This window comes from Glandiceps talaboti, chromosome 9 (assembly GCF_964340395.1).
Source record: "Glandiceps talaboti chromosome 9, keGlaTala1.1, whole genome shotgun sequence".
NCBI classification, from domain to species: domain Eukaryota; kingdom Metazoa; phylum Hemichordata; class Enteropneusta; family Spengelidae; genus Glandiceps; species Glandiceps talaboti.
Window position 1 is genome coordinate 22,230,112 of NC_135557.1, and position 23,322 is coordinate 22,253,433.

The following is a 23,322-nucleotide window of genomic DNA, read 5'->3' on the forward strand; positions in this document are numbered from 1 at the left end:
TTCAATCCGCCAGGGCGAAGGCTCTCGTCTTCTATTACAGATGAGACCGATTGTGTCACCAGAATATAGTCTACAGACCGTTCATATATTGTCAAAATAGTTTAACACTAGTTGCCGCACACTGATCAGAGTCATGGTGAAATGGTGAACGGTGAATACCAAGCCTACCAGTGAGATCATTCCCTTCCAGATACTTGAATAGTTCATTCTAGTTTAGTTTAAGATATGTTGAAGGCTGTCTTCGGATTCAAATCCATCGATAACTACTAAGCCAAAGTCTTTCATCTCGTTTGAATTTATAGAAAATATTGACCACCAAATCTGTGAAAACGTGAATTATGAAAACAGGTTTTCATCATAATAGTACAGTGAACAATTGTAAAGATCTTAGGAAATTACTTACACTACTCTAACTTGTTACTTTTTATTCTGGAATGAAACAACAACAACAACAACAACAACAACAACAACAACGGCTAGCAATAACAACAACAACAACAACAGCAGCAGCAGCAGCAACAACAACAACAAAGAGGCAAGCAGTGTAAATATATTTAATAACGAGAGTGTGTTTTTTCATTTTTCATCTTTTTCAACTGCATTCATGTTTAAGATTAAAAACATGTTTAAAGGGTAGGTATGTCCGTCTGTCTTTTTATTCATTTCTTTGTTCATTAGTCAATATGTTCCATATAAACATCACCTACAATACACCGTCTCCATCATTTAGTATGATTGTAGTATACACCATTGGCTTCACCCAATCCATGTGTGTACAAAATTCACATCAGGAGAGTCCATAACCATACAGGTCGAGGACCGCGATGGACAGCTTCTTTTTGACCTCGGATGATTCATTTCAATTCTACTAATAATCTCTACTTTATGTCACATCCCATCGTCCTCGTCGTTATGGTAAACAGTGAGAATTCTTATCACAACATTTTGAGTTTTACTAAATTTTTTTAATTGTGCCATTTGTATATTTGTAACGTATTAAAGCCAATTTCCTAATTTAAAAAAAGCTGGAGATATCATTTTCACAACTGCCCTGCATCTAAAATCAACTGTGCCGAGATATTCCGAAATCTGCCGAGATGTACCGAACTAAAATTTAACAAAAATAACAAGATTGTCGTTTATTTAAATTTGGCGGGAAGACGCTATACGCGTAATTCACACCCGGTACTACTTGTGACAGAACTATTTCATAAATTAATTGACAGAAATTTCCCCGCATTACCTTTTGGTATTTTTTCGACATTTTTCGTGACCAGACATAAACTTCGATTGCCCTTCTATTCTGTCGTCACGAGGGGACTAGTGACGTCATCAGAGTGAGAAACAAATCGTGTCAATATTAGTATATCGTCTCTAATCTATACCAACATTAGTGATACTATCAAGTAACAATTAATATTACTCAGACTATTAACATATGTTTTGTTGACAAGGGCAAATCTGTGACAATGTTACATTTATAGTGAATAAACGGCAATACTAGCTAATGTAACAACACTTTTCCCGCATTTTGAATTCCATTTATTTTTCATGGTTCTAGTTTTTAGGGTCCCTAGATAAGTTTGGATATATTTTAAATAATTATGCATAAATACAATGGTCAAATAGAATAACAAATGACGGATTTGTAAAATAAATGTGACCGACGAAAAAATTGGCACGCGAGGGTTACAGTGCATTTCAAGTCAAAAGCATGGTGAGTCAATCCGAGGTCGGGTAGCTTTTACGTACATACTTCGGACAATCTGTATTGGAAGGACACCTGTATCATTAAAATCCAATATATCTTTTATTTTTGGTTCTTATCTCATCTACGTCATTGGCATTGCATAAATGATAGCCAACACAGGTATGCTGGGATGTTAATTAGTGTGTAATTTTGTCAAATGATCAACTGCTAGTTGCATCAGCTATTGTACATCACCTGGTAACGCCTGACGACATCCGTAACTTTGTCACGGACACATTGTAACTTCTGTTGGACACGTCAGTGTAACCAATAATTAACTTAACTATCTGTTACATTCCACGTAACGCACAGACCACAGATAAGTCCACAGACACGAATGACGTCATCACGTCTCTCTCTTCGTGGTAACTGTACCAAACGATCTGCTAAGTGATGTTGAGTGAATGCGTTTGGTTTGACATCGCCGTTTGAGATTTATTAAAGTAATATATTATTACTTATCAAAAATTTGACACATTCTGCTGGCCATATTGGGCGCGTGGCGACAATACTGGACTGTAGATATGTTAATAGTGTATTGTCTATATAGCTGTGTATATTATAACACACCTGTGTTAACTGTAACAATGCATGAAGACAACAACACACGCTGTATCTATAAATCATTTGCATAACTTTGATTGTGTGTTAGGACATCCCATAGGACTGGACATCCCAATCACTTTTCAATCGTGCACGAGATCTTTAATACTTAGGGATGACTTTGGTCGAATGACGTCACGGGTAAGCGTGATAACACAGTGATAGAGTAACATGGTAGCTACTATATGGTGAACTGACAATCTCTGACGACACAGATGAAATGCAATGACCCCGTCAATCAAGAACTGTTTATTTACATAGGACTACTAACATGTGGTATGTCAGGTGTACGCATCATGTTCAGACAGATCTATCGGACGACATTCTTCAGGTGTTTAAATAACTTGAACACGTGGGTTTATTTACTAGCTATGAGTAATCCCTCTACCAAAATATTTTGACTTCGTAGAGTTTGTCTAATGACAACATCGTAGGTGTCGAGTTGAACATACTTTAGAAATAAGATACTTTAGGCATTCTGAAATCAATTACAGTGATATGGTGATAGTATGGAACGGTAAGGGACATGCAGATGAAGAGACAGTGACAGAAAAACAAATGGAGAGGAACAATTTAAGAGAGAGAGAGAGAGAGAGAGAGAGAGAGAGAGAGAGAGAGAGAGAGAGAGAGAGAGAGAGAGAGAGAGAGAGAGAGAGAGAGAGAGAGAGAGGGAGACACAGACAGACATACAGACAGACAGACAGACAGTCAGACAGACAGACAGACAGACAGACAGACAGACAGACAGACAGACAGACAGACAGACAGACAGACAGACAGATATATATTATGGCGGGGGTGGGGTGGGCAACAAGTATAAGTTAATAATATTTATACAATATACATGGGTTGTACAAGGAACACAGGTGTTACAAACACACAAGTTGGGTATACGTTGGTTTTGTGGTTATGTTTACTAAGTAATCTACTTTACTAAAGCACAGTTAACCGTCCCTCGCTATTGTCAGGTTTCTTACTTTGTATTACAGCATAATATATAAACAATTGGGTGACATTATACGTGTAATGAAATTTCAAAGACATAGTCGGTGTTAAAGTATAGACAGTGGAGGGGAAATGGTTAAACATTGTCAGAAGGCAACGTCACAGAAGACATGCATCAACTATTAACATTTTACTAAAATAGTTTAAATTAGGGATTTATGTAAGTATTTTCATTTGAGTAAAAAATCTTATAAACTCGGTTTGTGTCACTAAAACTTGACAAACTAAAAATAGAAATAGATTATTGCTGATTGCAATAATTATCCCACAATACAATTTTAAAACTATACAGAGTTAGGTTTATGTTATAGATAAAAAAAATTGCCATTAGTACACGTTGAAGTCAATAGAGGTTTTTCGTTCCCGATCGCTATTTCACACGTCTTTGTACTTGTACACGTGATACAAGTTTAAGGAAAAACGGTTGACATAGTTTCACTTCCGTTACACCTCGTTTTAGTGAATTAATATGATGATCATTTACAGAGAAATTTGTAAAATGCGATCATCTGTCTTCAATGGTATGTTTAGTGTACAGATCGTTGTATCACTATCAACTGATTGTTGACATGTGTATTATGTGTCGTATCTGTAGCTGATAATAAATGCACATTATCAGGATTTAGGAACTTACACACCTCGATGGAATGTGTAAGGTCTGTTTTGTCCATTACAATAAAGTGATATCTGTCAATGCAAGGTAAAAAAACCCGATTTGAACACTGACAGAGTGTTTCAAGATGCAATAGAAATGTATTGCAGATAATACCAAACTCAGGTACTGGCCGTAATTCAAAACAGGTACTATGATTGGATTTGAAAGTTTGGGTTTGTTAGTAGCCGCAATCAGTGTCGATGGCGATCGAATTGATAATAATGTCTACGATGTAACAGTCCGTGTGCTTTAAGACACGGCTGTATTCATGAATCAAATCAAAATGTTAAAAATGAAGAAAATAATAACCCTGATCACGTGATTGTACAGTTGACAGGATTTGTAAATCCGGAACCATGTCCATTTCAAAACGCCGTTCACTGAGGTCAGTCTTATTACAGGAGAGTTTTGTACGGAATAATTCGGCGGTTCGCTTTATGAGTAAAATTAATATCAGTCACCGTAAATAGGTTTTAGCACACTAATAGCAAACCAATAATTTATTGTCATACATCAAAATTATCGTCTGCTTTATCATCAAAAGTATCATCTGCTTTATTATAGATCAGACGAAATTTTGATGGCATTGTCACGTGATTAGTCACCACTAAAGTTATAGTAGGAGCAAAGCGAGAGAGGGGAGGGGATGGCGTGGGGGGGGGGGGGACGACAAAGTTTTGATAAACTTTATGTGTTGTTTTAGGCTGATAAAATTTCTATAAACATTATCGCCTTCGAATTCAAAAAAGTGTAAAATGTGTGAAGAGAAAAAACCCACAGATCAAGAAAGGCGTAGCCTAAAAAAGAAGGGAAAATGAAGTATAGTAACTTCTCTGTAACCACCGTCAATACCATTTTACATATTTGGTAAACCGACCACTTGTCCAAACTTCAAGTCCCGTGGTTTCTCGTGTTAAGTTGATAATAGTATTGACCATCTGACGAGACTATAATTTAATTGGTTCCAGGTTCATATGAATCTTAGTAACTCATGTAAATTACAATTGTGTTTGCGTAATGTGAAGACAATTATTATAGACTCTGATTGGCTACAAATCTCAAAATTCAGTGATACAAACCAAACATACTATTTGTTTTAAATTGCCGCAATCTTCCCTGGCGTTTTCTGTACAGTATGTTGACTAAGTAACTATGTACTGTCATGTCATTTTAAAAGGCGAACAGCAAGAATAATTGCTTTCTGTTTTCATTCGTCGATTTTTTTAATATTTCGACTGAATCTATCAACCATTTTATGATAAATGTCAAGGTCGGGTTACTGACTATATATGATGTGTTTGTCGGCTACTACAGTCAGTTCTAAATTGTTCTTTCGCTGTTCAATTTTACGACACGCAATTAAACGATGCATCTCTCTCCTTTGGCTTTGCACACTTTCCATTTAATATGTAATTATATTCTCGTACAACGACACTAGGTCACCATTTATCGTCTTGTTTTCAGCGTTTCTCGGCCCTAGGCATCTTCGTCTTGGATAATTGCCATGGTGAATCGTAGTTTTTAACCGCTATAACAAGACATTCAACTCACCTATCACAAAGATAAACCGACACTCACTATAATTTATGTGAACAAATAAAACGCATTGAAATAGGCTCCTAAGGACGCTAAATAATCAGAAATGTTATTCCGCCTTTGATGACATTGAACTAATAAACGCCAAGTTGTGTTTTAAAACCGATGTATTCAGTGAAGATCAACATGGGAATTGATGGTACGTAGATGGGATGGCTTGCTCAGATTTAAACGCCTTACAGCAAAATATCACCTATGTGTATAAACCCCGGGGGTCAAAAACCTAATGTGGTTTGCACTCATACACTTACATAAATCATTTAAAACAACGGGAAAAAATATAAAAGCAATAGAAATACCTCCAACCACTTGATGTGACGATAAATCAGGTTGTTTTTAAATAAGGTTGTTTTTAAAGTTAGAACCGAGGTAAATATTGTCACAGTGTATGCATGGGAAAATCGACACTGTAGCTTAAGTCTAGCCTGGAGTGTTGAAGGGTATTTATAGAACGAAGTCGACTCGATAACTGAGTCTTGATTGTTTGTAGACAACGTATTGTCAAACAAACAAGTTAAATGAATGTTGACTGCCTTGTTCGTTATTACAGTGATTCTATATGTGTTTAATTACTGTGGGAAGCTGTACAAGTGTTCCCCTTATTCGGGGATTAACTGAAACAAGAGGATTAGGGCGACACTTTATTGAGGAATGTCCACGTGCACACCTATAGAAGTCATCCTCTAATACCCAGAGGGGTCTTTACAATAATCAGACTGAGTACAAACAACTTTGGACGCTTGGTGTTGATTTCATGCTATTCGACGATAAGGAGGAGGGTATTCCAAAAATTCAGGGAGGTGCTATCAACCCTCGTTACAGACACTCATACTACGAACATGTTATGATAGCTCGCCACTCTCATGTATTCTATTTTCTGCTAAATATTGACTTAATACTTGTTACCGTGGTGCGATACAACACAAATGAACAATGCGGTCTGTGAAAGCGAGCTCCGGGAAGGAATTTTCTTTCTTTGGAGCCGAAAAATGGTCGCAATATGCGTTTTAAGTGTAAACTTTGATTAGTATTAAAAGTTCGTCTTTCGCCGGTCTCTTCATTTTTGCTTGATAAACATCTAGTATTACAAAGCATGGGTAGCTGTCAATACAGGTGACAAACACGAATTTTTGGAATGCACCTTTTTTGTTCACTCGAACAAACACATCGGAATTTCAACTGCATAGCTGTGGTTTTCTCGCGATCGTAATCAAAAACTACTTAATGCCAACGACCGCAGAAAAATCCGATTTTGAAAACAGTGTAGTGAAAAGGGAGACAAAAAGGTAATTTGGAAAACATAGTTTTGTTTAAATGTGGTACGTTGAAAAACAAGACGACACCTCCACCGCATGTCATCACCACTCGTCAACAAGCACGTGTATAATTGTTGGCTTTAAAAACGATAAAGTGTTCGAGCTAAGCTTTCTTCAAAAAAACAACTTAAACCACTAAGTATTAAGTGTAACAAACAACTTAAACCACTATTGATAAGAATGTGACGCGATTCTTCTGTGTTTTTTTTGTGTGTGAAAAGTTTAAATTTGATTTTCATCATTCGTGAGTGTTTCATATACTTTTCTCCAGAACGACAAAAATGAAAACGTTGCATCTTTTATCAAACTCAACTTCATTTAAAAATACTATTCAACAATTTAAAGTTTCAATTAACCTAATTGTTTATGCTTAGTCTGGTCGTCTTAGAAGTTTATACTCAAATAATTGTTTGATTGTCTGAGGTTTATCGTAAATAAGTATTATTAACAAACATCATTGCCCCACTGTCTGCAAAGAAATAAATTAAAAATGTAATTTACTAGGAACATCAAGTTTACTTTGTGCATACACCCTACACGTGTAGAGTACATGCTTTGCGTGTACAAGCGTCAGTGATCATAAAGATATCAGACAACGCAGCTTAATTTTTTACGCATTAATTGTCTCCTCCTCCTCCTCCTCCTCATCTTTTAAAGGAACATTCAATTAAAAAAGGCTAAAAATACATACAAGGGTAGGAGGGCGACATCAGCATCTTATTCATCATCATCATCATCATCATCATCATCATCATCATCATCATCATCATCATCATCATCATCATCATCATCATCATCATCATCATCATCATCATCATCATCATGATTGTGGAAAATAAAAACTACCAATTTAGAACTTGTGATGGCTCCCAAACATAATAATTACCACAAATTCAACATTTATTCAATTAATTTCCTGAATTTATACGTATTACACGAATTACATGTAGTGTTTTTATTACAATTCAAACTCTACACAACCACGTTTACTGAACGTTCACATCATATATTGTTAATCTAGCAATTCAAAAGTTTGTACACCGTATAACAAGCTTATATTCAGAATGTACTTAGGTTGTAGGTAGGTGTAAGTTATTTTTAGAATGATTAGGAAAAACAATATTTTCCGGGTTGATTAGGTTAAATGGATAAAATACTTCATGTGCTTTGATACAGGAAAACCACAATGCTATCACAATAGATACATCAATACGATCCATACCACTGCACATAGAAGGGCCTATCTCGATTTCCTCAGCTAATACTCAGCTCGTTCCGCACGCCTAAATTCACGGGAACCGTGTCACTTGCAATCTCATACACACGTTTTCTATTTGATATATTAGGAAGTGGTCAAGGTGTACACGCGAAACAAATTTTCTGATCGGAATTTTGGTTACAAAAATGTGCATTTGGAGAATTGTAACGAGAGGTGAACTTGAACAACACGAGAACATCGGATCGAACGAGTGCAGTGTCACGGTATATTTGGAACAACGCCATCTATGTTCACTCAAAATTGTCCCACTGGGTGGCGCTGTTGCTTGACGTCAATAACATGAGTCACTTCAAATGTCTTCGTCACACCGGATGAAATATAAGTATCAATTCATATTTGAAGATTTTGAAAATAAAATACTTCCTTTGGAGTATAAACAAAAATCACAAATAAAGATTAACGAACTAAACGAATGGTACAGACTAATGTAACGAAAAACAACACCAAAGGTCATTGACCTTAAATGAAACTTACTACGAATCTTGTCGTAAAGTGACGACGTAAAGAATGGTGGCGACGATTGGTCAAAAGGTGACTCGTGACGGTTTGTCAAAATGAAGTCAATGACCGCTCGGTCGTTGACGTGGACCACTACTGCCTCAGGCACACGACTTCCCGTAGGACTGTTTTGGTAGCGAGAGAATGGTCAAAACCGCACTTTTCAACTTATAGATATACGGAGCGTGTGAAAAGTGACGGTTTTGATAATGGTACTGCATATTGTTTTAAACAAACGGAGAGTAAAATAGAAGGAACCACCCATGTGGTACTCCAGTTCACGAACGATGCGGAATTTCAATTTGTTTTAAATAGAAATGAAACGAGTTATGAAGGGCTTGACAGTTGTACAAGACGCCGTAGAATTAATGAAACATTTACCTGAAGGCTAACTTTCTTTACAAGGTAACCTTGGGCGTTGTCGTCCTTACAAACTATCCTGTCTTATATTTCAACACTTTGAAGTACGGCCAATGATTTCATCTTTGTGTTCGGATATCAAATATCAGCCTCAGATTTCAAATTGAAATGTTTTGTTGGTCGTTATTACTTTGGAGACAGGTAGTACCATTCTCGGGACATTAAATCCACATTATGGTTATTGTTGTATTGCAAGGTAATTATAGAATCAATCAATGTCTACCAGTAAAAATGAAATCAACAACAGGTGTGAGTTTTAAGTCAGTTTACCATCACCATAACAACCAGATATATATTCATCCAAAATCTGTCTTTTTCTTCTCAAATGCTATTTCACTTGTCACTATGTTGCCATTATCGCACCAATATAAGGAATGCGAATAATATCCGACTGTTGTTAGCACAGTAGTTTGGATGCCAAAGTGATTTATTAATGTGAGTGGAGGTGTAAATCGTAGCGATACCATATAGGAACTATACTAACTAGACTATTACCACAGGGACTTGTTTGAAAATGTCATTCGCATACTGTCAAGCCAATAGCCAAAAATTACACAAGTGTGTTTTAACATGGTGCCAACAATCAGACCGTGTGGGAAAAAAACCCGGTGACATTGTATACTTGGAAACAGTACAATTACAAACAGTGACAGCAGATTTAAAGTTACTAATGCTAAAGTAGAGCTGGTTTGCATTTTTTTAAAAAGTTGCACAAAAAGTGACAAAGCAGTGATCGACTATAGCAATAACGCGTGTTGTATAAATTTGCACTATGACATTTCAAGTCTCCTTCTTTTTCATGGATATAATACAAGAACATTTGTACAGTATATTGTTATAAATTTTGTAGGCAGTTTTTTTTTCTAAAAGCAATAAAATAGTCAATCTCTGCCATCCTTTGAAATCTATGTTTTATGTTTTGTCCTATTGTAAACACTGGCATGAGTTCAGGGCTACCATTTTGGCGCGAACACAACTGGAATTCTGCCGACATGTATGTTAGAATAAACGAAGTTAACGATCGATAGCAGCCAAATTATAACCAGTATGTTGAAATAAAAAGCCAATAATCCGACAGGTCATTTATTCTACAGGAATACATCCAAATAAATTTGAGGTAAACAGACTTGCGTGCAGTGTTACAAAAAAAGTCGTTCAAGATTGCGTAATTTCGGTAGCCTGGAATCTATGCGGATTGGATTTTTACATTTTTCTCTCCAATCATTTCCAGTCCGCATGGATTCTAGGCTATAATTCTGGTGACAAATTAGCCTAGATGCTTTTGTCGTTGATTTGGGTGGCAACTCACATGTGGGTAAATAGCCCAAATAAATAACAAGCACATACTAGGCTAGTGGCAGGTATGCTATAAAGGAATGAACCTAACAGAGTTCAGGCACAGCTCGGTCAACTTGAATTCGTCTAATAATGTAGCCTCACAGACATGTCTTTGTACGTTACTACTTCAAGAAGTTCTCTCTTGGTGTAGAGAGCGTCTTGACATACCATTACAAAGACACCGTGAAGTGTTGGGGCTACCTATCAAGCAACATATATGAACTCATTTGAGGACACATCAATGCGAATGTGATTTAAATAACTGTAAATTGTTCCACATCTTTGAGTTAAAATGGATTGAATTATCGTCAATTTACGGTTAAAATATTCGCAAAAAGTATCTTAATTATCTTGATTAACATTGACTTTTTTTTTAAAAATTGAGGTTGCAAAATAATGTGAACTGTATACCTTATGGAATGTTTGAAGTGTTTGGAATTCTTGCCTTGAAACACAAGTTTACTAGCCGGGTGAATGACCGCTCGGTCGTTGACCTGGTGTGGCCAACGCAGAAAGCCTTTATTTTTGGGTCACAATGTGTCTTCAGTATTTACAATGTCTATGAGAATCGGAACTTATTCTCTATGATAACAGGATGTGTTCATTTATATACGACCCTCGTCTACACTATTGTTGGGTTATTGTCTAGCGTGTCGGTCACTTGAAATTGGATAACCATGGCGAATTACTACAAACCCTGCACGTGTACCAACGTTACTTATTACTCATTCAACTTGAATTGGTAGCGATGACGTCAGTCGTAAACAAGACTATAGATAGCTGAACCAATAAAACAACATAAATTAATTTTGGCGCCAAAGGTTTCTGTCGTCTGCGCCAGCATTAGAAATTTGTAATGAAAGTCCAGTTTTGCACTGAAGTTTTTGGCGTCAACAGGGTCAGATGTGAAGAGTTCACTCAAGTTTGACCCCATTTTGATTTACATGCTGATTTAAATTTCGGCACCAATGTTTTCTATCGTCTGCGCCTGAACGGAGAGGTTTGTACTTAATGACAAATTTACATTGTATAAAGTTGTCGCCAAAAGGGCCATATCAAACATATCAAAGGAGTTTCGTGTTGCTTTAGACCTTGTTTTGATTTAAATATTACAGTCAGTTCTACATATATATTAATTTTGGCGCCTAACTTTCTGCCGTCTGCGACAGAAAATAGAAGTGTGTAATTATGATGACAGCACAGGTCGTCAAAAGTCGAACATGTGACACGGGACGATTGGAGGTGAAATTTGTTTGTGTTTACTTGAATAATTTACATCTATGTTTTAATAGTAACCTCAGGACATTGAAATATCTTGAAATTAAAGGACAAAGTGACGTAATGATATGGTAATATGGGTGGGGGTTTATATTGTGACATGTTCACACATATTTCGGGGTTTCTCACACAACGTGGCACATATGCAAGTAGAGTTGTTATCAATTATCAAAATGCACACATTCCGCAATTTTAAATATCCAATGAAATGTTAGAAGGAAAAATCGAGAGAGAGAGAGAGAGAGAGAGAGAGAGAGAGAGAGAGAGAGAGAGAGAGAGAGAGAGAGAGAGAGAGAGAGAGAGAGAGAGAGAGAGAGAGAGAGAGAGAGAGAGAGAGAGACTAAGATTCAGTTATCGTTGTTTGACTATTTACAGTTATCCAAACGAACTGTAAAGTTGGATGTCTTGAGATAGAAATTAAAAACCACGACAAGTCTTCGGGCTATTTAAGATGTCATTGCCAAGGTTGAATTTGATTTTGAGTGAACGACAAGTCACTGTGAACATATAGGATTGACTCGTGCATACACAATTAGCAAGTATTTTATTTCTAATGATTATAGTTGATAAACACTCAAATGCATTGTTTCGTGAAACCATATACTTTGCAGAGACAACAAACTGTACAATAGATTTATTCATAACAGGTGATGCACTCAGTACTATTCATATTTGAGCAAAGGGTTGACACTCACACGGTAGATGCTACGCCATATTGGTAAACTGATGGACCATCACACAGCAGACACAAACTTGATGACCATAACAATATCAATCCAAACACGACAATTGAGACGATGACAAGTCGCCAGTAAAACGTGGACAGCTGTTCTAACATAGTTGATGCCATAGACAACTTTATGAATCTGATTTAACTAGCGTGAGAGTAACACCTGTTGCGGCATGGGTAATAACTGCTACACACGCAGCAAATATTTAGTAAATGTAGTGTATTAGTTGGACATGTATGGACTATCGAGAGAGAGAGAGAGAGAGAGAGAGAGAGAGAGAGAGAGAGAGAGAGAGAGAGAGAGAGAGAGAGAGAGAGAGAGAGAGAGAGAGAGAGAGAGAGAAATTGGGAAAATATTTAATTCCTTGGTGCACGTGACAAATTTGTTCTGTGTGCATAAAAATAACACATTTATCGGTATGGTCATAATATCCCATAATATCAAAATAGTCCTTCAGTGTATCTTAATTTTTGTGGTCATAGAAGGCGATATGACATAGAATCACGTCTTATTTTTGCAACACCCCTTCAATTAATCCACATCAAACTGAATTAAACCTACATCAAGTATATACTTTTGGTCAATACATATAATTCATCGCTTTATCAAACAGATAAAGTCTGTATAATAGAGGTCCAGTTTTCTTTTTGTTAACCTTAGGTCAAAATACATCCCGCAATATTTTTATCAGCCGCCATCCTATGAAAAGTTTACTCAACTGTTATCATCTGATCAATCAACTGAATTACAAAGACTAGCAGCCTTTATTTATCATGCTTTAAAAATCAGGTCAGAAGCAAATACTTTAGTGGAACTGTAGCATATTTTTTTGGTTTTGTAAGTTTTTAATTGTATTTTGGGCCTTTGACTACAATAAAGTGACTATATGGTAGTTGGGATATATGGATATTCCTATATGAAACAAGATTAATCACAAGAATTGTAAAATTACAAAATGTATCCTTTTACTGTATATATATCTATGACCCAGAAGGTAGACACAAGCAACTTTATAACAGTATTTTTTCAACAATACCTTCTACAAATTTCCAGTTTCGTATTATGTCGTTTTGGTTCATTCCTAAGAATACTGTGAGTGTTTGACAGTTTGTAACAAGTGTGTATTTTGTAAACCAGACTATACAAAAGAACACTTATAATTGGAATGTATACTTTAACACGCGTCAAATACACGGTTCATAGTTTGAAAGAATGATAGCGATGAAATCGGCTTTTAAAACAGAAAATGACGTCATATCATTAATTCAATGTGGTACCGATATGGATTGGTAAAAGTCGGTGTTTTTGCATGGATCAAAGACTAAAGCGGCATCTAAGTGCTGTCCGATCACGTGATTCGTCAGGTTGATAAACTGGCCAATATGAGTATTGTATTGTGTTTGAATTATTAGATTATCCGGAGTAGGGTTATAAGGGATTATCGGGATTAACATGTCAGTAAGTCAATCCGGATAACTCTCACGCCCTCTACAGTACACTGATAATACTTCATGTCATTTAGTGTGTTGTATAAATCTGTCTTCGTCGTCGGTTGCTTTGATTCTGAAGTAATTGCTAATTGAACTACTACATACATTTGTTCCGACCAAGTCGTGTTTGTATAGTTGCGGTACATCAAACGCCGGCTTGTTCAGTTGTTCTCTTTGTAAGCCAACACCCAGTCTTTAGGTTAAGCGAATAAATTTCGCACTTTGTAAACTTGGAACTATTCCTATGTTTTTTAATACACCATGAAAATACCATGCAACGACATACAAAGTTGTAAACCATGTACGTTATTACTACCGATACTATAATATTGTATACGGCAACGTTACACGGTACTGTTACCATGGAAACTAGTGGCGGAAAAGTTTGCGTTTATGTATGATAAGTGTGCGTCACCACTCCCAGGACATGGACCAGGTCCGAGTCGACCTGACCCGGAAGATTTGTAAAACTAAACATGTATATAAATGTACTCTTCCATTTTTTGACAACAGCTATTTAGTTTGTACCGTGTTTGACCCCGTGACCTTCCGGCGTATGGCCATCTGACCTTTTGGAGCAGGTCAAATACAGTAAAATCCGTACGATAGGTTGGGATGACAGAATATTTTTAATTTGCCAGTTCTGTAAGTTTGAAATTATTTCAAAAATTTGTCACTACACTTCCCTTGTAGATCAATTAATAGTTTAGCCCACATTGCGACTTGAGCGTGTCTCACTTCCACTTGCTTCGTGTTTCGTACGACATCCGGAGTTTGGGTTGTTTCAACGAGTGACACACTCCCACCGGAAATAATCTACTTTGAGGTAATCGCGCATGTCGATACACTTACCGGCGGGAGTGTAAATACAGAATTAACTAGCTATCAACTTGATGTTGATACTATGACTATCAGAATTGCACGCGTCGTCATATATTCACCAATTGCAGACCTAGAAGGAGGAACAAGCAGTTATACCGATCGTTTGTCTTCCGGAGACTACATAATTCCGTCAACGCCGTCCTACATTTAACAGGTACTGTGGTCTATTTGATCCAGGGTATTAACATTTTGCAGTAATATTAATTTCCAAACTTTAAAGCTTTGAAAGTTTAATTTTATCAAGTTTATATAATTTAGCCCGGATAACCGTTCTGTTTGCAGACGGCGAGGTAAGTCGGGATTCGATGCCGACATGCTCCCTTCCTTCTCTGGTGTAGAGGAACGGTATCAGCATCGAGTCCCGACTTACTCCGTCAAGCAGGACTACCACACAGTACCCGAGTATAAAGTGCTGCAGTGTACCGTGTTGAATTTGATGCAGTCGCCGAAGTACGTGTATCAACACACAACAACCGATAACTGTTTTACGTGTAATGTTGTGGAGGTTGAATTGTACTCTGTGGTCATCAAAAGATACCTTGTAATTTAGAGTGGCCAAAATAATAAGTGATTCTATTTGAGATGCCGACAGTCCGCTGAGTAAACTTCTTATTTCCGTTGACTTGGCGTGATAAGGATAGTAGTACCACGCCTTGTTAGAGAAGTGTTGAACGATCACTACAGGTCAGGAATATAGAACCCCACAGTCTGTCGTATATCGTACTAGTACTACTAGGTAGATAGTGCATAGAACACATTTTGTTGTGTTTGTGAATTTTATCATCGATGTACCCAGACAACTTGTCACCAAAGTTTTGCTGTTAACGGATTCACCGCTGTATGATCATTGTTGTACAATCACAGGTCAACGGTTCATTTTTTTTTAGCAAGGTTTCGATTTATATTAGTCATAGCCATATGTTGAAAATAGCGTATATACAAGACTGCAGTGTATCAATTTTCAAGTTTTTCAAATATTAATATCAATGTTGGTTATTTTCATTAGGCGTTATTTTCACCAACCATGTGTGTTTATGTCTTCACAGTTAAAGGTGTACACTATCCGCGGCGTTTCGTTGTACTACGCACCCTTCCAACTAACAAGACAACCCGGTATAAGAAGTCGAGAAACCATTCACCATGCTGCATTCACCCCTAGGTTCTCCGATACTACAAATCGTACCCGATGCCAACATGTACGCTAAGGTAGGTCAAAGTCAAATACATCAAACTAAACAGACCACTTTTCCCCAGTGGACAGCAAACCTTGGAACACGTATCATGGATGGATACCCCCTGGTGACAATACTATTAATAAAATTACATATGCCTATATTAAAATGTATTTACAACTTTACATAGCCTTGATATTAATCTAATGTACTATAAGATGAGATTGAAAACTACATGTTGCTACGGCTGTTGGTTTTTATAAAGTTTTGACAAACTTTTATGAATATAGTCCAGAGAACTAGTATTTTTCTATCTAACCTAGCATAGTGTTGCATGCAGAGTGAGTCCAGCACTAGATTCTGACAAATTTAATGTCTTTACAAACGGAAACGAGGGAGGGTCATTTTCAGAATCGAGTTCCGACTTACTCCATCTGCAAACTGGACTATCTAGCCAAGACACTTACTGTCTTGGTGTTTATCTGAAGGAGAGCTTCTTGAGAATGATATAGATAGTGGCACCAAGACAAGACTCTGGGTTATAGCTGTTCGGATTGACGATGTCTTTCGCCAGTCATCACTTTGATTATTGTCGCAGATTTGCGTAGAGCTGTTCGATATTTTGTGGTCTTGACAGTGTCGTCACGTGGGTGAGACGATACATCGAAGTCATCCAACAACCACGACGAAGGGTTTTTGGCACAGTCCTCCACAGTCCCTGTATTATTGGGGGACTGTGGTCCGTCATAGTAAAAATCATACATGTAACGAGTCTTTTCTCTCGTACTTTACAGAAGTAAGTTGTGGTAAGCATTGAACGAAATACCCCGGCATTTGTTGGGGGACTATCCAATTGCACACATTAACATTGTATAATGTATTGCCAGCATTGTGGATTTGAGTACATGTCCTGAACTTAGACGTACAAACTGTACAATTAATATCGTATTTAACATTTGATATGTTTTATTCAAGTTGTCTATTGTGTTGAGGGTTTACGTACAATTCATTTAGAATGTATTACTTTGTAGTTAGGAAGTTTATGATCGATGAAAAAGTTTATATATATCAGCCGGTCGTGATTTGCGTACAACAACCCTCAGAGGTCACTCATTGTAGACTAGAGACTGCGATACGTCTATTTACTTCTCCGCTCTCGAGGAACTAACCGTTTAATGGTATCGTCGCCATTGCTCCATGGAATATTCCTTGTGCACCTACTTTTCGATTTAAATACAAAATGAGATACTCTTTTTTCTACATTTCAATCACTTGTTTACTTGTAACACAAAAAAATTACATGTAACATGTACGGAGAACAAATAACCACGCGTGTTTCTTTGTCAACGTCTCGAGCTTAATCGAGAGTGTCCCATACACAGAAAATGTATGTGTCCCACACTAGGAAGAACTGTTGTCTGTGGCATATTACATTGAAATCACCGACAATACAAGGATTTATAGCTCAAGCTTGTAAAAATCATTAGGCATTTGGAGAGAATTTTAGTAAATAGACCTCTATCAGGTAAACTGTTTTATCGTTCTTGTAATATTTTATATTGATTTTAAAGACGATGCCAAGTATTTACGACGCTGTCTGTACGTGAGAATGCATGTTTAAGTGTTGTCCATTGACTACTGGGATAGGCCATGCTAGTTTAAGTGTTGTCCACGGGGATAGGCCATGCTAGCTGACATACTTGTCATCATGGTTAGCTGTCTAATCTGAGGTAGGGTCGATAGGTAAGGAAACCAGCGACACGTCTCTGAGCTAAGGACACACCTCACACCACCAAACCTTGGTGGTCTTAGGCCACACTCACAGACACGGTGACCACAAATTTCTTTAACGGCCCAGCTCAGATAAGGATTAAAATGGAGGCATACTGCTTTGCAAAACAAAACGTTGTTCCTTTAAAAAAAAATAAAATAATCCTATGTAATCCTTACGACTCCGATGATACGATAACACTAATGCGAGAACCTAGGATTGAATCCTTTTAAATACCTGTCTACCCTGCAGACAATAGAATTGTACTAGATGCATATTTACCCAGTTCTTTTTATTTGCCATATGTTGGTGGACTGACTAATTATTCCAACTAAGTGACTGTTGGGTTCTCTTTAAGAATACAATTCAAGCATCCACTCCTTCACAGTAAGCGATTAAACTCAAATTTAAAAGTGGTTCTGAGAGTGTTTTATGGATGGAGACCCCTTCGACGACTTTGTGATGTACAGGTGTGAAAGTCGTTTACGTTAGGTGTGAAATGTAAAAATACAAAGAATTGCGTACTTCGGAGTCGACTCCGACTTATATCACAGGTTTATAGATTTAACCCTATATTCAATAAACATTTCTAGGTTATACCAACATTAACTCGACCCATTTCTGTAGCGAGGTAATTTAAGGATACAAACTCTGTACCTATAAAATGTCCTTGCTGTGATATGTTGACTGACAGTGTATTCTCTAGTGTACAGGTTATCGAGATCACAGTTAACCCATACTAGTTTTTACCCTTTAAAGGCCAATGTTTCGATCCAAAGTTCTCGTGTTAGGGTTATTGTTATAAGTAGAGCCATACAGATTACATAGGATTATTCTTTTGTTCTGAACCATTTTTTTTCTATAGCTCTAGATCTAGATCTGCCACACAACGTACCGTTTTTCACACCTAATCTTAGTCTGAACTCATCGCCGTATTTAAAACCACACCCTATTTTACGGCATCGTCCAAAACGCGGTGTCGCTATTTCGCAGTATCGCGGATGAAATAACAGCTCTGGTGTGCATGAATGGTCCGAACTAGGCCCATAAATATAAGTTCATCTGACGTGGAGATAGAGACTTTTTAATTTTTCTCCATGTATGGATACCGCACAAGTTCAAAAATAATATGACGAATGTAAAATAAAATATACGTAGACACACAGATGACGCGATTGTGGTTAAAATAAGCGTATTAAACTCGAAGTTGTAAAAAAACCCACAAACGGTAATGACGTAAATGAAGTAACAGATAGTCTGTATGATTCCAAGCTAATTATATCAGTGTACATGACAAATTGTATCTAAATGATAATGATACAACATGAACATGATGAAAACTTACAGTGGTTTTAACCTTGATGTGAGAAGACTAATTCTAAAAGAAAAAAAAACAACATTGATATTTTGAAATTGAAAATATAACAACGGACTTGGTCTATTGAAGGGAGAGGTAGAGAGACTGTGTGTTATTGACTGTAAGGACCACCCTGGTTGCTATCGAGAAATCAACAATACCATAGACATGTTTATCGCTGTAATTCGAGTAATAATGATTCTAGAATACACTCCACAGAAAAGCCGCTTTGTTGCACAGCCTTCAGTAAAATAAAATCCCAATAGCTCAACTTTATTTTTGGCGGGTTTTCTGTTGAGTTATTTAAAGCATTGAATGAGATGAAAGCCGACATCATTACTTTCTTTATACGTACACAATAGAGTCTTGGTGATCTATTGGTCGAGTGTCATCTAACCTCATTGGGTATGGTCTCCTAAGTCGAATTGTGTCAATTAGTGAACGTAAAGTGATCATGTTGATTGAATTAAGTACTCCAAATGGGTGTTTTCCGTCTTAGGTAATGAAAATAGTGCTATTACCTAAGTTTGCACTCAATGTTTTTTGATGAAGTTAGAAAAACACTATAAATGACTCCACCTTTTTGTGACTTTTTTGTCAAGTACCGCTCAAATTTTAAAAGAACAAACTATTATAATTAGTTTAAAGTTAGACTCCGGTAATCCACGTGGATGGAGGGGGGGGGGGGGGTGTTGAATTCGTTATTTCCCCCTTTACGGAGATTAAAATACCAATTGCAAAACCCCCAATTGCTCACATTCTATGCCAGTTTAATGTTAGAGTTGCAATTGTTGGAGATTTTAATGAATATAGATTGTACTATTGGAATGAACGGATAATACTGTACTATGTATATGCATGATAAGGTATAGAACCATGAAATACTCAGTGACTTTGGAGTACGTAGAGAAATATATACATACTTTTAGGAACTATCGCAATGTTGAATGAAGGCAATGTTTAAACAAAAAAAACGAGTAAATGAAGAGATTAATGTGTCAATGAATGAATGAATGAATGAATGAATGAATGAATAAATAAATGATACATTGTTGAATGTATGAATGAATGAATGTGATGTGTTATTGAATGACTGAATGACTGAATGTATTAATTGATGAATGAATGAGAATGAATGAATAAGTGATGTATTATTGAATGACTGAATGAATGTATTAATGAATGAATTAATCAACTTGCAAGTAAAAATTTGAAGAAAATGTCATTTGTAAAACCACAGACCTCTACGGTATGCGAGAATGAAGGCGGGGAAGACAAACTTTGCCAAAACATGTTGTAATTTACACTAGCGCCATCTAGTGGCGTCTGGGAGTAATGCTCTACGAAAAAGCACGTACAACCGGTTGCATGTCTGGTAGCCCAATTACAGGTGACGTTAGTGACGATATTCGTAAGTTCAGTACTAGTGGTCACTTTAAAGTTAGGTTATTTACAGCGTATAGTTATATCTGCTACTGTGCACTGTTATTAGAGGAGACTAGAACACGACATCTCAACTTGAACGCACAGACAACAAATTCATTACTCCGGCTGTTGTATACTTGACCGTGACGATGACATTCTTTGATAGTGAAAAAAAGTGGAATGACTCAGATTTAGTTACAAACAAGCAACGCCAATCGCTATCACAGGACAATCACCTAAAGGCCGACTTTTTTTATCATGACCGTGGTTTGATCGTCTGAAATCCCCACCCACGCTTATAGTCTGTTTTGTATGCAAAACAAAACCACAAGTGACAACCCCTGCCATTGGACGGGACACATCGGGTTCTTGTTCCGATAGTATTAGTATTGTCCAATACCGTGGTTCTTTTCATATACGACACGTCCTGTAGCCCCAGATAGTATTGTAGAATACAACCCCATACAGGGAACTTGACCCCAGCGGCAAAAAATTAAGACATCAACACAACATAGCGATTGGATGGAAGAATCTTTACACAATCGGGACTTTTACAAATCGCAGAAAGACGATATTTACACATCAAAAATGGATGACAACTTTCCCGTGAGTAGTTGCGAACATTTTCTAGTCGTTTAATTACTAGGAATCAACACATAAATCTAAATGATATATAGGTTGACAGTGTCCACTCGACTTCCTGTACTCGAGGCTCACTAGGACATACCAGCATACTAACACTGGCTTTTTTGTTCATTTCATAGCGTATGACAAATTATGCGTAAATTGTGCGTAAATGACCTGAAATTGACATCACCACCCAGAAACAGACACTATTTTGAAATTATTTTCATAATCCGAACTTTGTGTCGGCTATTTTTATGCAGTGATTCGGTTTCTGTGTAAAGTACACAGTAGTGTAAAGAAACCAGTCATGGTTACATTTAAAAGACCTCTATACGCATTCCATTTTGAACAATTAACGTTTCTACGGAATTCAACAAATATGCACACCTTTAGTCTATAGTGTAGTAGAATTAACAGGATGAATAGTATTAAAGCCAAACGAATCATGAAATCTTAGCGGTTTCCACCTTATACAGCTTCAAACGAATACTCACTCGTATGTTTTCTAAACACGGAGTAAACTTCATTTGTTCAGAACATCGAACACGCGGCCCAGCTAACAAATATCCAAATCTTTAGCATAAAGTTTTAGTCTCCGAAGATATTTCCAACGAATTTCTAAACTTACAAGAAAGTTGTCTGTATTTGTTCAGTTTTATTGTTTTCGTTTTACGGTATCATATCAGTTTATGTTGAACTGTATCGAAGGTTTTTTTTGCGTGTGATAAAAAATAATTACATGTACTTGGATGATAGCTTTCAAGTCGTAACGCGATTTTGAAAAAAAAATTCAGCTTACGGTATTGAACTTTCTTACACAAATATCTTCTTGTCTTGGTAAAGTAAGATAAAAAACAAAAATAAAATTGAACAAATAAATTGTCGACATTTGAACAAACTAATGGTCAACATTTCAAGACTCCAAACTACTTGTAAACAATGTACTTATTTATTCGTGTATTTCTTGAACTATCTGGGACATAAAATTGAAAAATAAAAAAAAACACTAAATATAAGAGTGCATACAAGTGGGTGGTCAAACCGTTCTTGTCATACATACAATGATTTAGAAAATCAACGTGAATGACTGACTAACGTGGAGCCATAAATCACAAGTTTTGTTTTGTAACAACAACAGTAGACAAGTCTATACGTAGTAGTTTCACTTGTATACAGATCATTCTAGTTGTGACACTTACCACTGAGTAGAATTGTTGGCGTTCAATGTTGCGAGACTAAAGTTGTGTCGGAAGGAAACATTCATCAGATTGAAATTATGGGTTGTTTTTGTGATTTACTTGACGTTTATATGATTTGCCTCTGGTCAATATGTTGTGTGATCTCTCTCTCTTGTTGCTACTGTATTGTCCGACGTGGGGGATCCTAGTCAAATGACAATAACAAGCTTCAATGTACTATTTAGGTTTTTTTTGTCTTTACCACTCTCTGTGCACCACTGGACTCATCATTATTGTCTGCCGACAAAAAGACTGGCAACGGTTTCCTGGCTTGGCGACAATAAATACTAAATCACTATTAGCTGTTTAAATCTTAATGACCACTTGGCGCTGTAATCTCATGATTAAAAAAAGTCAATGGTTTTTGTCTTTTTGGCAAATTTACAGTAATCGACATGTTTTGTTGTTTTTGTACAGTTACAGTACAACACAGACACACAGACTGTGTGTATGTATGTATGTATGTATGTAAGTGTGTATGTGTGTATGTATGTATGTATGTATGTATGTATGTATGTATGTATGTATGTATGTATGTATGTATGTATGTATGTATGTATGTATGTATGTGTGTGTGTGTATGTGTATGTATGTATGTATGTATGTATGTATGTATGTATGTATGTATGTATGTATGTATGTATGTATGTATGTATGTATGTATGTATGTATGCATGTAAGGTGTATGCGTATGTATGATATACAATTACAATATTAATATTTCAATTTGAAAGTTACCTAAATCTAAGTTTATCCATAATTATAAAACATTAATAAAGTTTGTATCCCTTGATTTACCCGACTGGGAAGTAAACACGGATGTCAACAAAGTTAACTTTGTAAAGTTTTCATTGAATGAATACACTACAGAGACGGGTTCCAGGTAACCTA

The 23,322-nt window shown here is 36.6% G+C and overlaps 1 protein-coding gene across 1 annotated transcript in view; it reads left to right on the forward strand.

Annotated features, from left to right (window-relative positions):
• The first annotated feature begins 14,888 nt into the window (after positions 1-14,888).
• The window catches only part of LOC144440513 (transcriptional regulator Erg-like), a 67,808-nt gene continuing 59,374 nt past the window's right edge, over positions 14,889-23,322 (forward strand). The window contains exons 1-2 of the mRNA XM_078129899.1: positions 14,889-14,995; positions 15,888-16,047. Of these exons, the coding sequence (XP_077986025.1) occupies positions 15,982-16,047 (66 nt within the window). The 5' untranslated portion in view covers positions 14,889-14,995; positions 15,888-15,981. The remainder of the gene's footprint in view (positions 14,996-15,887; positions 16,048-23,322) is intronic.